Here is a 14,810-nt window from a genome sequence, read left to right on the forward strand (position 1 = left end):
TCAGTCTGTTGGAGCGACCGCATTCTGATATTCTGATCTAAATGTTCGATAGAGCTTCATTCAAACATCACAGTGATGGAGGGAGCCACAGGAGGACTGACTGTTCTGTATCACTTCCAACATGGCACAAATCTGAAGCGCCATCACATTAATGGAAAGACATGCACAAGCAACGTGTTGTGTAAAGTGATTCTGAGAAAGTTGTTCCCTCATTTCAGCATTAATGTTGGTCCGAAAACATTGCAGAGAGCAAAAAACACAATTAATATGCCAAATCACAACTTTCCTTTCCTGGTCATTTTGCTCTATGCAGTCTATGCAGTCACATCTATTAGGCCACAATCTGAAACATCCATAATAAAAATGTGCTGCGATAAAAACAGACAGAACATCTTAAAATAAGGATACTCACCTCTAATGAATGTAATCTGGTTTTCCCCCACAGGTCATTAACAGCAGCTGAAAGTTACTTTGCTGTTTCCAGATGTTTGTAGGAGGTTTTCCTCTGACTTAATTATGTTTCCAAAGCAAGACACGTGTATGTATTTGTGCTGGTGAAACAACACCTTATAATATATTTCTTTTTCTGAATTATCTTTGACATTGAGACAGATTGGGCTCTAACTGCAAGTCGCACTGTGTTCTTGTTTTGACTTCAGACAGGTGAACAATCACACACTGAGTTGCTCTTTAAAGCTGCAGGTAAATCATTTGTCATGTTGTGGTGGATGAGGGTAAATGAGCTGAAATGTTCATGTGATGTTGCTCCATGTTTGAATAACACTGCAGTCTCGTTGACAGATTGATGAGGCCAGTATTGTTCTGTGTTTTACGGGAAAGTGGTCAGGATGCTCATTGAGACATGACCTGAACGCTTGTCTAAAAGAAGTTTTATTTATAACAAATTTGATTGACGCTGCAGCTTTTGGCACCCTACCAACAATCGGCCCCGCTCTGTCCTCACGCTGAGTGCTTCTTCGCAATAAAAGCCTCCTCCTTTGGGGCGCGTTTCTCCTCCATTGTTCGTCAACGGCGTAGTGACGGGAGGCTCTTATTGTGAAGGCGAGAGGCGGCCTGTACAATGCTTAGTCACGGTGAGTTACAGCTTTCCCCCTCCTTCATATGTGGCGCACACCGATGGAGGAATTGAATCTGACTACGTGAGTTTCTTTTATTTCCGATTTAAGCAGTCACTAATGATTTATACTGACCTTCTGGGCAGCTTTAAAAGGTAAGCTGGCAGCGGAAATTTGTCCCGCTAGCTCTGTGTTAGCATGTTTGTGTTTGGGGATCGTTACTCTACTGTCTATTATTAGGAGCCTATTTTGTTGTCAGCTCTATTTTCGAAACGTTTAACTCGTTATTTGCGGTACCTCCGGTTGTTTTATCGCGGAACCATCGAGTTCACGACGCGTACTAGACCTTGTAGAAGATTTAGCCGAGTCTGCTTCGCCCTCCTGTGTCAGCTCTCTGTGGTGTATTTTGATGAAAACAAGCGCAGAAAACGGTCACCGTACAGTGACCGGAGCGGAGCTTTGTGTGAAAGCTGCCCGAGTCAGGTAGATGGCGCGGAAATCTAACTCCATCTGGGTTTATGTAAGGACTGGCTTACTTCTGGGTCATGTTTTGGTACATCCAGTTCCACTGTTTGCTCTGTGAAGAGTTCACGATGAGTCACCGAGGAAAGCTCCCTGCCAAAAAATAATGCCAATGAAACACGCTGAGCTCTGTTTGGTTTCAGCTCTTGGCTTTGTAGCTTTAAAATCGCTGACAGTTGCTGTAAGTGTAGCTCAGACCAAACAGTGAAGTTGATCGAGTTGTTGTGCATTTCGCTGCTGAAAGCCATCCGAGGACTGCAGGCCTGAAGGGTGTTTCCTAAAGTAGGGTACAGGGTCTCAGGGGTCCTTCAGGAAAACATTGTCACACTGTGAGACTGTGTACGTGTGAGTCATGGGTTTGACTGAAGACACTGATGTTCACACTGAATTTCTGTCAAATTTAGGGTTGCAAACAGGAATTACAGTCATCTGTTATTAATCTGCTGCTTGACTGAGCAACTAATAGATCGAATAATGGATCAGAAAATTAATCATACTGCTTTAGTCGTCTTTTTGACAAAAAAACAAACAAACTCTGAGACATTTTCTTTCTGATCCAGCTAGTTATGTTTGAGGATTTACTGCTTGCTTTTCTTGTTGGGCAAAAGAACATATTTCAACATGTCACCATTTTTTTTTAGAATTGAATGTTATTGAATGTGTCTTTTTTCTTCATCGGGCATTTTGCGTAATAAGTTAGTCCATAGGCTTTAAACGTTGCAGATTTAGAACAAAGGTTAGATGCTGTATCTGGTCCAGATCTGCAGTGAAGATGGGGTTGTAAATGCTCACAGCGTTTAAGAATCAGACTAACTCCTGGGTAGGTTTTCTGTGGGTCAGACGAGGAAGAATCTAGGGTGCCAATTAGATCACAATGTGAGGAATAACCTTCTTAAACAGTATTCATTTTTGATAGTTTGGTCAATATTTGTGCAAGACTTCTATCACTGAAATAGGAAATGCTCTTTTAAGATGCATTTTACATTGAATTCTTGGCACAAAGTTACTTTTGTAATGTTGAATACAGTCTTTTTATTTTTCCCCTAATGGTTATCATCTTTGACTTTGGGCTTTCTGACGTTGTGATGGACATTTTTGTTTTAATACAGGAAAATTCTGCAGATTAGCTCCTATCAGGAAACCGATTTTGACTAAAAAATAATCCAAGCCCATTCAATCTGATAGGACAAACAAAGCAGTAAATCTTCACATTTCAGTTGCCAGGAAATTTGGTGACATTTTCTTTCTTTGGCTTATGCAATCAAAATACAGAGAGTTTCCATCACTTGACATATCCAGTATTGATTTCAGCTCAGAGCCACATTCAGCTACAAATATCTCCTCCTTTAGTGTAGTTTAAAATAAATAATGCTAGTCTGGGTTTACAATAAGCAGTATAGTATGCTTGTAAGTTTTTGTTACATTAGAAACCTTCCTGTTTTTAGTTATTGATTAAATATTGGAAATGCGCAGCAGGTACAGGCTTGGAGTCGAGGAGCCTGTTTGTCAGTGAGCAGTTTCTGACTGCCTTGGAGAGTGAACGCGTTGAGCAATATGTTCTCCAGTGAAAGTATTTACCCAGAAACCTGGAGGGAGGAAAGCATAGCAGTAGAGTGGAATTGCAGTGTGTTTCATATTACAGTGTGCTTAACTGACTGACTGCCTTATGACAAACTCCACGGTGCCACTATCATGTGGACTATGAAGGCTCAGACATAATAAATATTTTATGTACCTCATCTGTGACTATTAAAGATAACCTGGTGTGTGCACTGGCCTCTCTTATCAGCACTTAAGGATTAGTGTGTGTCTGAGCATGTGTGAGTGAGCACAACCTATGGGTGCATTGTTATATAACTGTGCACTCACAGCAGCATTGTTGCTGAGTAACTCTGACTCTTCCTGATCAGAGAACACCAGACAGATACTGTCTGTTCTCTGCATTCTGTGTTACTGTTACAGGCAGTCCGTCCTCCGAGTCAGCTTAATGTCGTGCTACGGTGTAATTGTTCTTCTCCGTGGACCTGAGCCCACATAATCCCTGTAGAAGTATTCATTTCCAGCCCATTCTGCAGAGCTGTCTTCTGCTTGTTTTATCATCTCCTGCAGTGATCTCTTCAAGTCAAAGTACCCCATGGTTCTCATTCTGACTTGCTAAGTTGCTTCATGTGTGCAAGACCTCATTGTGAGTGCACTTGGATTTTGTTGGTTGTTGGACAAACTGTTCCCCCTGTTCCAGCTTCCAGCTGGATTAGTCACAGGACAGAGTGAAAACACACTCAGCCATGCTGGCCAGCTAAAATCAAGCCTAATTTAAGTCACTGCATTGTCCTTCAAAACACTCCCTCCCTATTCCTTACACACTGACTTGCCTTCATGCCCATATTTGTCCTTTTTTTGCTGATATTATAACACTCTTGAATTGTGCAAGAATTGTAGACTTTGTCTTCGGTTTAGAAGCGGTGGAAGTAACATGTTTGATAAGCTTCTTTTCACATGATATGGAGCATTAGATTGAATCTTCATATCAGAGACCTACACTAATCACTGGTGCACTGCACACAGGTGTGTGTGTGTGTGTGTGTGTGTGTGTGTGTGTGTGTGTGTGTGTGTGTGTGTGTGTGTGTGTGTGTGTGTGTGTGTGTGTGTGTGTGTGTGTACGTGTGTGTACGTGTGTGTACGTGTGTGTACGTGTGTGTACGTGTGTGTACGTGTGTGTGTACCATGGCTGTACAAGGCATGATGAAACAGTGTTTCTTTGCACTGATTACCAATACTGTGCAAGTCATTAAGGCCATTTGTGACAGAAGACGATGTGTCTGTATGTCTGTGAGCACCGAGTTAAACAAAGGCAGAGTTTATAAATATATATTCTTATAACATGCATACAATTGGAGCTAATAGTGTCAGCATTGTGTGCAGCACATGAAGCAAAGAGAGCATCACAACCGTGGTACACAATCAACTGGACGGCTGCAAGACAACTTTTTAACAACTTTATGCTGCAGAGTTTATTGACATGACTGTCAGCATTAACACTTCATTATGATGCACTTGTTTTATGCAACCCTTTCGGTACACATCTGTATCTCCATCTTTTTAAACAGTGTGTGGCTCCACCTTTTTTTTTAATTTACGATCAGCCACAAAAGCCTAGTATTGTGTAGATCCCCGTTGGCATGGCCACAGGATCTCTGGGTTTCCCATGATGTCAATGAAACGTCGACAGTTGCAGGGGTGGAGTTCAACAGCATGTAGATGTTTGGGCTCTTTGTCATGTTTCTCAGTCAGAGTCTGAATATTTTTTCGGTGTGGCTGAGCATATTTTTCTGGGTGAGTTGTGCATGTCAAACTATACAGCAAGTGAAGTGAATAACATTGATGATCTTGTTACAGTGCATTGCTCTGCTGGGAAAACTGGCACAAATATATATATATCAATACCAGTCAACCTCTCTCTTTCCCTCTCTCTCTCTCTTTTCCCAGTTGTCAGGTGAACCAACTGCTTCACAGTAAACACAGCGGTGTAAACAAATTCCTCAGCTGAGCAACCTCGAGGAACACCCCCCACCAACACTCCATTCCCAAGGGCTCCAAGTTACGCTTATGACACTTTCGGCACTTGACCCTTTCTTTTTGCCCTTTCAGAGTCAACAAGCTTTCAACTGCCTCATCTACACTACCTGAATTTCCAACTTCCAGCCAAAGTGTAGAGAAGAGGAGAGTTTTAAGTATTACCTCTTTAAATAATGAAGCAATAAATTTGCCTAAAGCAATCTGTTTGCAAGACTGACCCATACTACTGCTGAATCTTGCAATGGTGTGCTTTTTATTTGGAACAGACAAATTGCTTCATTTGTGTCATTTAAGCAGTCGAAATAAACTTTGAACCAGAAACTGCACAAGAAAGATGATTTCCTAGACAAGAGAGAACATACTTCTGTTTGTTTTGATAGAAATGATTGACAGGTTTTCCACTGACATCTCCAGAGTGGAAAGAAAAACATCTGTGTTGCGATCACACACAGCTGAACTGAGAGACGTCACTGAATCCCATTCAGTTCATACTTTTGGAAACATTCTTTGACTGTTCTAGAACTCTACAAAGTTTGCCCTCGGACAGAGCCAGAGGAATCCTAAACTAAATACTTTCATCATGTTGGAACTGCAGCATGTAACAGCACATCCAGCCAGGAGAGGCAGCTTGAATACAAGTCTCTAGTAATGCCAGGATGAGCAGAATGGCTGGACTCAAGTACTGAACAGAGCAAGAAAATCCTCATGTCTTCATAAATCGGGACGTAGCTCTTTCACAAAAAATCCGGCATACCCAGCAGAGCCTGGTGCTTTCTGTGTAGCCGTCTGCCGAGCTCCTCACTGAAAACTCTTCTTTTATTTTACCCATGCCTGCATGTGGTGCAAGGATGCCCCATAACGCTGTCCACCGTTCTTGAGAAAGAGACTAAGGAGGAGGAGAAAGGGTAGGAAATGACAGAGTGCCTGACAGAATGCAAAGCGCTGGTGACTCCGTCCACGCGCAACGGTCACCGCGTCTTCAGCTACACGCTAGAGAGCCACACGTCTGCTGCCTTCGCCATCATGAACGAGCTGCGTCTGGAGCGTCAGCTGTGCGACGTCACACTACGAGTTCGCTACAAGGACCTGGAGGCGGTGGACTTTGTGGCTCACAAGGTGGTGTTGGCCTCCTCGTCCCCGGTTTTTCGGGCCATGTTCACCAACGGCCTGAAGGAGTGTGGCATGGAGTTGGTGCCCATCGAAGGGATTCACCCCAGGGTTAGTCCCATGTCTTCTTTTCGAGGCAAAAGGTTTTTCTTTCAACTTGCAGATCTCTAAACGTAACTTATGTGTACTCGTGTAGCATTTTAATACAAACAAATAATTTCATTATAAGAAGATTAAATTTTATTGGATTTAAACTGGGTTTTTCTGGCACATCTACACTGCTGCTTTCCACACCAAACAGGAATAGAATCACTATTTTAGGACAAACCAGCATCATCCTTCAACAAGAACAAGTTGGTTTCATACAGAAAGTTGAATTATTACAGTTATGAGATAGATGCGGTCGCAGATTATACAGCAGTATCAAAATAAACTCCAGAGTACTGTGGAAAAGAACAATGAGGCACTACAAGTACAGTGAGGATGCTTTGAAACATAGTGCCAGAAATAGTTTTCATTTAAACTAACTTTATTTATTTGTATAGCACTTTTCATGCTATTTGTCATTTAACTTTATGAAAAGTGCAGTAAACAGAAAAAATGGAAATCAATATTTGGCGTGACCACTCTTGACCCTGTACAACACCAGTTCTCTTAGATATTCTTGCAAAAAAATTGTGCTAATATGCTCCAGGTGGTAATATTGTTCCAGGTGTTTTGGAGAACTTACCACAGTTCTTCTGTAAATTTTAAGGCTGTCTCAGTTGCTTCATGTACTGTAATCCCAGACTTACCATCTGTAGCAGTACTATGTGTTCCTGGTGCTGTTGACAGTTCTCTGTGACTGACAGTGTGTTTGGTGTTGTTGACGTGCTGCAAAAGTAATTTGGGACTGATCAGATGATACCACACAGTGCTGTTTGTGTAAAAATAATGGTATGCAGTAAATGGTTTTGTAATACTTTTTCTCTATCTGTGTATGCGCAGACTGATGATTGCCACAATGGATACATTTATTTTAGCAGAAAGTTTGTCAACAAAACATTTAAGTCATCTACTAAAGTAAAAATCTGCAGGACAATTTTTTTTTTCACCACAAGTTGCCTCTTTGAAAAGTAAGACCTTAGTCTGAAATAGAAATGAACACAGTGAAAGGTACAGGACTGAATAATCTTAGTTTGACCTGACTTACTAACCTTGGGTGTTTACCCAGCTCACACACAGGGACATGCATATCTACAGCTTGTTAGCTTATGAGATGCTAATCTGTTGTTTCCTTCCTGGAAGAAATTAATAGGCACACATACAGCAGCAGTAGAATTTCTCTCTCCCATTACTTCTCCCTTGTGTGCACTGTTCTTTCTATATTCAATCACTCTGTCCTCGCCTCTTTCCTTGACTCTCTGTTCTCGTTGCCCCATCCTTTATCCTTCCCTCCCTTCCAGGTTATGGACAGGCTGATAGAGTTTGCCTACACAGCCAGCATCTCTGTGGGGGAGAAGTGTGTCATCCACGTGATGAACGGTGCTGTCATGTACCAGATAGACAGCGTGGTCAAGGCTTGCTGCGATTTCCTCGTGCAGCAGCTTGACCCCAGCAATGCCATTGGCATCGCCAGCTTTGCGGAGCAGATTGGTTGCACTGAGCTTCAACAGAAGGCCAGAGAATACATCTACATGAACTTCAGCCAGGTGAGGCTTGAGGCACACTTGTAATGAATGCTGTTTTGTCTACACTCATGAGGTCTTTTATATCTTCATCTACTAGATTTTTTTTTGTGATTGTGTTTGAACTTTAAAGGTTTAGAAACATATGTATTGTAAGAGAGAAAGAGATGGGTTTCACATGCAGTAAAAATGCCCTGCTGATGGAGATTATGTATTGAATATAAAAGAAGAAGTTTGGCTAGCGGCCTTTTGTTATGAACAGCATGGGCGTCAGTCAGGTGCACACAAGTGGAAGAGAAACTCTTTCCAACAATGTAGTTGCTACTTGGTTGCAAATATGTTGTAATGGTGCTATTAATTTGCTGTTCTCTGCTGTAATTAGTATTATGATTTGATTATGAATTTATAATCATAACCAGGGTTAGAGCTTAACTTTTTTCTGCTCTAGCCACCCGGGCTAGTAGCTTGCAAAATGCACTAGCCCGCAGAATGTTGCACTAGCCCGTTACTTGAAGCCCCCCCGTTGGACGTTATGGGGCGGAACGAATATTCGGATATTAGTCTTTAATAGGACCCGACTATTCGGAGGCCAGAAACCACTATTCGGGCCAGCCCTACTATGCTCATAACTAACTGACACAGCACTAAGGAACACCTGTTTCACAATCTGAAAGTCACATGGATTTCAGATTTTGAGACTTCTTGAATCTCCATACTCACCAGGTTATGCTCCCTGCGCTCAGAATCACTGGCCATCTGGATAAGCCCATTAAAAGCTATGCTATCTTGCAAATTCACTGCAAATCTCCTCACTCACATTTCAAACAAACTTTTCAAACATGGCTGACATCACCCCACCTTACTGCCCTGCCATCTACCCTAAGTTACAGATTCTGTTAAGCACTTATCATGGTGCAACACAGTTACCTGTGTCAATGAACAATGACATCAACAATGCATTGCAATAGAAATAGAGTGAACTTAAAAAGTTTTGCACTAGCCAACACGGGCTAGTAGCCCGTGGATGTGTGCACTAGCCACGGGCTAGTGTTAAGATCTAACCCTGATAACTGAGTTTCGATATGTAAAGCAGGTTTTAGTCCAGGCGTTGGTATGTGGTGTTTCTTGGTGTAAGTGAATGCTGTTTCGCTTGTTTCATTGTGGTTTCTGCTGGCTGACTTTTCCGCCTCAGACCCGCGGCTTTGTGCAACGAGAATGCAAGCTATGAGTCATGCTGACTTGCGTGTGGCTTTAACTGTGGTTGGAGCATACCTGGCTGCAAAGACGACAATACAGTGCAGCACAAAAGAAATGACAGGACTGTTAATATTGATCTTTGATAAGCTGATAAGACAAACAAAGACAGGCCAGACTGTAGGAAGAAATGTGTCACATGCCTGTCAGTGATTCAGTCTGTTGTCTTTTATTAAAGAAATAGGTAAACACAGATGAAAAGGCCATTCTATTTTTAAAACGAAGAATAATATACAATAGTATAATGTTTGATAAATGTTTGCCTCTCCAAACATATTGTTTGAAAGGTATTGTGACTCTCCTGGGTATTTGCTATTTGGTTTAAATAAACCTTATCTCACTACTGTATTATCTTCTGAATAAGCTTAACATTTGACCAAAGTGGCACATACAGAGATTCATTTTGGCAGGATCTGGATTTACTTAAACAGTCTTCAGTCACTGTTTCCTGACAGTGATGTTTTTGATCAAAACAAGCCTAACACAAAAGATAGATAATTAACAGGTTGCTGTATTTATTGAAATGAATCTGCGCATATTTTTTAACAAAAAATGCCCACAATTTATTTGTTCCAGCATCACGAGTGTTTTTTCTGCTCTTATTTATCTTGTGATAGTTAAACAAATGTTTGAATATTTGACTTTTATTCAGACAAACCAATCTGAAAACTTTAGGCTTAGAGAAATTGTGAGTGCTACATTTTACTAGTTGCTGTTATTTTATACATTCGACCAAAGATCTGTTTATTTAGAGAAGAGTTATCAGATTAATTGACATAAAACTTAGTCTTTAGATGCAGCTATGCTTCAAAGTGTAGTCTCCTTGACATTGTTGTTTGAATTCCAGTTTATTCTTACTGTACACCACATCATTTCACAACTAATGATTAGACACATGAGTGTGCACTTGTTTTCTGCTGTATATTCAGTTCATTACAGCTCTGCACTTGTATTATGAATAGTTATTCCTACTTCCTACTCCTGCTTCCAGGTAGCAACCCAGGAGGAGTTCTTCAACTTGTCTCACTGCCAGCTGGTCACCCTCATCAGTCGCGATGAGCTCAACGTGCGCTGTGAGTCCGAAGTCTTCCAGGCATGTGTGGCCTGGGTGCGCTATGACCGGGAGAACCGGCGACCCTATGTCCAGGCCTTACTTCAGGCTGTCCGCTGCCATTCCCTCACCCCCAACTTCCTGCAGGCCCAGCTCCAGTCTCTGGACTGGGACCCGCAGTGTAAAGACTACCTGGCCCAGATCTTCCAGGACCTCACCCTCCACAAACCCACCAAAGTAATTTCTTGCAGAACTCCCAAGGTGCCGCAGCTCATCTACACAGCAGGGGGTTATTTCCGTCAGTCTCTCAGCTACCTGGAGGCCTACAACCCCTGTACAGGAGCCTGGCTGAGGCTAGCAGACCTGCAGGTGCCCCGCAGCGGCCTGGCAGCCTGTGTGATCAGTGGACTTTTCTATGCTGTCGGCGGAAGAAACAATGCGCCGGATGGCAACATGGACTCGAATGCTTTGGACTGCTACAATCCCATGAACAACTGCTGGTTGCCGTGTGCACCGATGCGCGTTCCCAGGAACCGAATCGGAGTTGGTGTGATCGATGGCATGATATATGCAGTTGGTGGATCACATGGGTGCATTCATCATAGTAGTGTGGAAAGGTAAGCAGATTGGGCATTTCATTTAAATCCTGCTGTTATTTTTTTATTGCTTACAACAATATCCTTGAGGAGACTAAAGCTGATGCAGAATTTCTCCTGCTACTAAGCATCGTCGGGGATTCCTCAGCCTGTTTGATCTTAGATTGTAGATAGTACCCCATTGATCTAAAGTGATGTGAATGTCAGTATATTTACATTTCTGTGGTTTGCTGAAGTGTGCTGATTCAGTAGCATGTGACCAAAGTCTGGCTGAGGACAGTTACAGTACAGTCTTGTTCTCGTGTGTTTATTGTATTTCGTTTTGCACTAGGGATTTAGGAATCGGATAACTTCCTGGAAATTTCTTATGTTTCACTTCCTGGAATTTTTTTTAGTTCTCACAAAGGTTCTGTGAGGATGTTTTCATCGACAAGGAAACCTTTTATTAATATAAAAGTTAGTGAGAGTTAAAACTGAGAGAGGTTACTTTTTATTGTTATTTTCTCACCCTTAGCCTGAGGAAAATAACACACTAATGCTGTGTTGGAAAAATCTAGAAGTATTACTACTTATTCTGTCTAATGTTGCTAGGAAGAAAACTTTAAGATGTTTTCTACCCCAGCTGACAGAGATTTATATTTCACTCCTGTGAAATGTGTTATTATTTGGTCAGCTTCTTAACAGTTGGTATGGACACTGAGCAAACTATCTATTTTAAGCCCCCAGCCCATCATTGTATCTCACAACAAGCATCTAACGTATATGTCATCCTGTGTAGGTATGACTCTAACACAGATATAGACGTGCATCGCAACCCTTAACTAGCCAGGCTGCCTTTAATACAGTCAATTATTTAAATGATCTTTATTTTTAACTGTGACTTTGTTCCTCATCAGTGTACAAGCCACAAATCTGTGAAAGGGGAACATCCAAAACCGGTCTGAATGGTCACGCCCTGACGTCATGAAAGACATGTGACTTACCAGATCAGAACTGTGAATGACAGATTTTGAGACGTTACATAATTTGTCCTGCATATTTCCAGCAGCATTTAGCTTGGGGCTTTGTGAGTTCCTTACTTTGAGGCAGCACTGAGTAACTGTACTAGTTGGCTGAGAAAAGCGTGGAAATAAAGTTAAAATATCCCAATCGCCCACAGGTATGATCCAGAAAGGGACCAGTGGCAGCTGGTAGCCCCTATGTTAACTCGGCGTATCGGTGTCGGTGTGGCGGTCATCAACCGGCTGCTTTATGCTGTCGGAGGGTTCGACGGGGCCAACCGGCTCAGCTCCTGTGAGTGCTACAACCCTGACAGGGACGAGTGGAGGACCATGGCCTCCATGAACACTGTACGCTCCGGAGCTGGTAAGAAAAAACTGGACAGCAGCTTGGGAAGTTACACAACTGGTCAAACAAGTTCCCATCTGTGATTTTAAAAGATATATGCAAGGTCTTTCATCTTTTTCGGCAGGCTGTCCAGTTTGTGTTAGTAACATCTGTAGGGTATTTAAACCTGACAATGGTTAAGACACATGTTTTGTAACTGTAAAATCACAGTTACATAGTTTTGTTTTATAAAAATTCTATTTGCCAAAAAGTAAACAGAAAGAACTATGCTGTTTTTGCTATGCCAACCCACTTTGACTGTAGATAAAGATCACTCTAAAGACAACTCCCTAGAAGTGAAACTAAAAATGTCGACATTGTAACGCCATCTTATGCTGATGATGTAAGCTGCGGTCAGGAGATCTGCACAGTAGTGACCAGGGTGGAGACATGGTTAACTAAAAACACAAGCAGTCTATGGTTGGAAAGGAGGTGATATAGATGTCTAGATAAAGTCATACAATATTTGAATGAACAAATTTTTAACCCTTTGTAGGTGTGTGTGCACTGGGTAATCACATCTTTGTGATGGGGGATACGATGGCACCAACCAGCTCAACACAGTGGAGCGCTACGATGTGGAAACTGATACGTGGAGCTTTGCTGCCTCCATGAGGCACAGACGCAGTGCTCTGGAGTTACTGCATTACATGGACGCATCTATGTACTGGGTGAGTAGTAGTGTAACTTGGATACCTTTGAGGGAGAAGCACACAGTTAAAGTAATGAATAAGTTACACTGACTGTGGTTACTGTAAGTTCCTGTTGAACATATTTTATTGTAGTTACAATCAGGGTATGCAAACCTTTTCAAATTGCACGGATTTCTGATTTAACTGGTCAAACGAAGTGATGTGATCTTCATTTTTGTCACAAGTAGAGTGACACACTTGTTGATGCAAAATCTATGAACATAATAACATTTGAATGATTTGATGAGCCATTATAGCTCAAACACTAACTTCAGTCTTGTTTATTGATTGAACCCCGGGTTATCTGTTGTTTCCAGTAGCATAGGTATATGTTAAATAGGATTTCTAAGTTATTGGTTAAAACAGATTGTCTTTTTATAGTTGTAGCTTGGGTAAACATCTCACCAGATTTCTAGACACATTTATGTTCAAATGCAGCCAATTCCAAAGGTTTAATTTATTTTTCTGCCACGGTTTGTGATGTAGGTGATCTCTAGTTTCATAAAGCAGCTCATTTGCTTTGGTCAATGGGGTAGTGGCCAAATAACTAATGTTAGCCCAACTAATGTTAAACATTTGTTTCTAATATCGTTCAAATAAATGTTTTTAGGGCATTTTCTGCTTGTTTTAGTTCAGTTTATACATAAATGTACCTCATGAAACAAGGATGTTTTAGTTTTTTCTTGATGCCAGTCAGTTCTCAAGAAAACCTATGAAACCTAAAAGACTCTTTTCTATATTTTATTTTTTTCAAAGAAATTTTCTACTTTCACAGTTAATTGTCAGTCAGCATGGCACAATAGTTAATATCATGTTAAGTTTCCAAATGCTCATCCCTATATTGCACGTAAAATGAGTCATGAGTTGATTCTAGCATTGTAATGGAAAACATTTATTAGAATTTGATTTAATTATGTGTCCCCGAATGCCAGACGTTTTCAAACTGTAAGGCAGGATTCATTTGTGACCTTTTGAAAGAGTAATCTGACCTTATAAAAAAGCATATCTTTATTGTTGATCATTATTAAATGTCCCATTAGTCCGGCTCATGATCCTGGAACTGGACACACAGAACCGTAGCCATTATTAATGATATCATTTCCTGTGGTTTGATAAGTCAAGGCGTACAGGGAGTAATCTAGAAAGTCAATAGTCAACATTCATGTTGACAGAGAGGTTACGATCGGCACCACTTTCCTGGACAGCGCGAGACGTGCTACGACCCAGAAGGCAGCGACACCTGGTCGGAGGGACGCACAGGACGGGTCAGGCGCGGAGCGGCGTGGGCGTGGCCAGTTTACCATGGAGGCCCTGCCAGAAGGATCTGTCCCAAGTGCGAGGGGTGGTGCGGGGAGGGGAGAACAGTGCAGCGCCCGCTCGTCCGCTAAACTCTGGCTTTCACCACAATAAGAGACACAGCGGAGTTCCGGAAGCTCACGGCAGATCCCCATCACACACTCATCCACTGACGAGCACCCAGGAAACCTCAACTCTGTCTTCCAAATCAGAGAATGACCCTCGTAACTCAGCAGACAGAGTGGGTGAAACACCATCTGCTGCCTCAGTGATCAAACGTATCAGTAGTATTTATTTTAAATGCTGTGTTGATGCTCATCTATGAGCCGAGTTATCAGCACTGAACTATCCAAATCAAGTATGACCCCCACACAGTCCAGTTTCCAGTAGATGTTGTCAGCCAAATCTTGAAAGTCAGTCTGTGTTTGTGTTTCAGATTTGCATTTTAAAAGCCCTCAGTCAGACCATCATTTACAAGGGTTGAGATAAGGGTGCATACTAAAAGGACAGTTTATTGGCTCACTGGAAGTCATCAGGGGCTCTTTATTTTATTCAAAGAGCAGAAGATAAATCTGATTGGAGAGGAA

The 14,810-nt window shown here is 41.8% G+C and overlaps 1 protein-coding gene across 1 annotated transcript; it reads left to right on the top strand.

The window, feature by feature from the left end:
- The first annotated feature begins 1,111 nt into the window (after positions 1-1,111).
- Positions 1,112-12,929, top strand: keap1b (kelch-like ECH-associated protein 1b). Its single transcript, XM_051945994.1, is given in 8 exon segments — positions 1,112-1,231; positions 5,085-6,392; positions 7,727-7,972; positions 10,194-10,870; positions 12,009-12,214; positions 12,732-12,761; positions 12,764-12,865; positions 12,868-12,929. Coding segments are annotated over 7 exon segments (1,614 nt in total). The 5' UTR covers positions 1,112-1,231; positions 5,085-6,086; the 3' UTR covers positions 12,915-12,929.
- Positions 12,930-14,810: the final 1,881 nt, after the last annotated feature.

The sequence above is a fragment of the Acanthochromis polyacanthus genome, chromosome 3 (assembly GCF_021347895.1).
Source record: "Acanthochromis polyacanthus isolate Apoly-LR-REF ecotype Palm Island chromosome 3, KAUST_Apoly_ChrSc, whole genome shotgun sequence".
Taxonomy (NCBI): domain Eukaryota; kingdom Metazoa; phylum Chordata; class Actinopteri; family Pomacentridae; genus Acanthochromis; species Acanthochromis polyacanthus.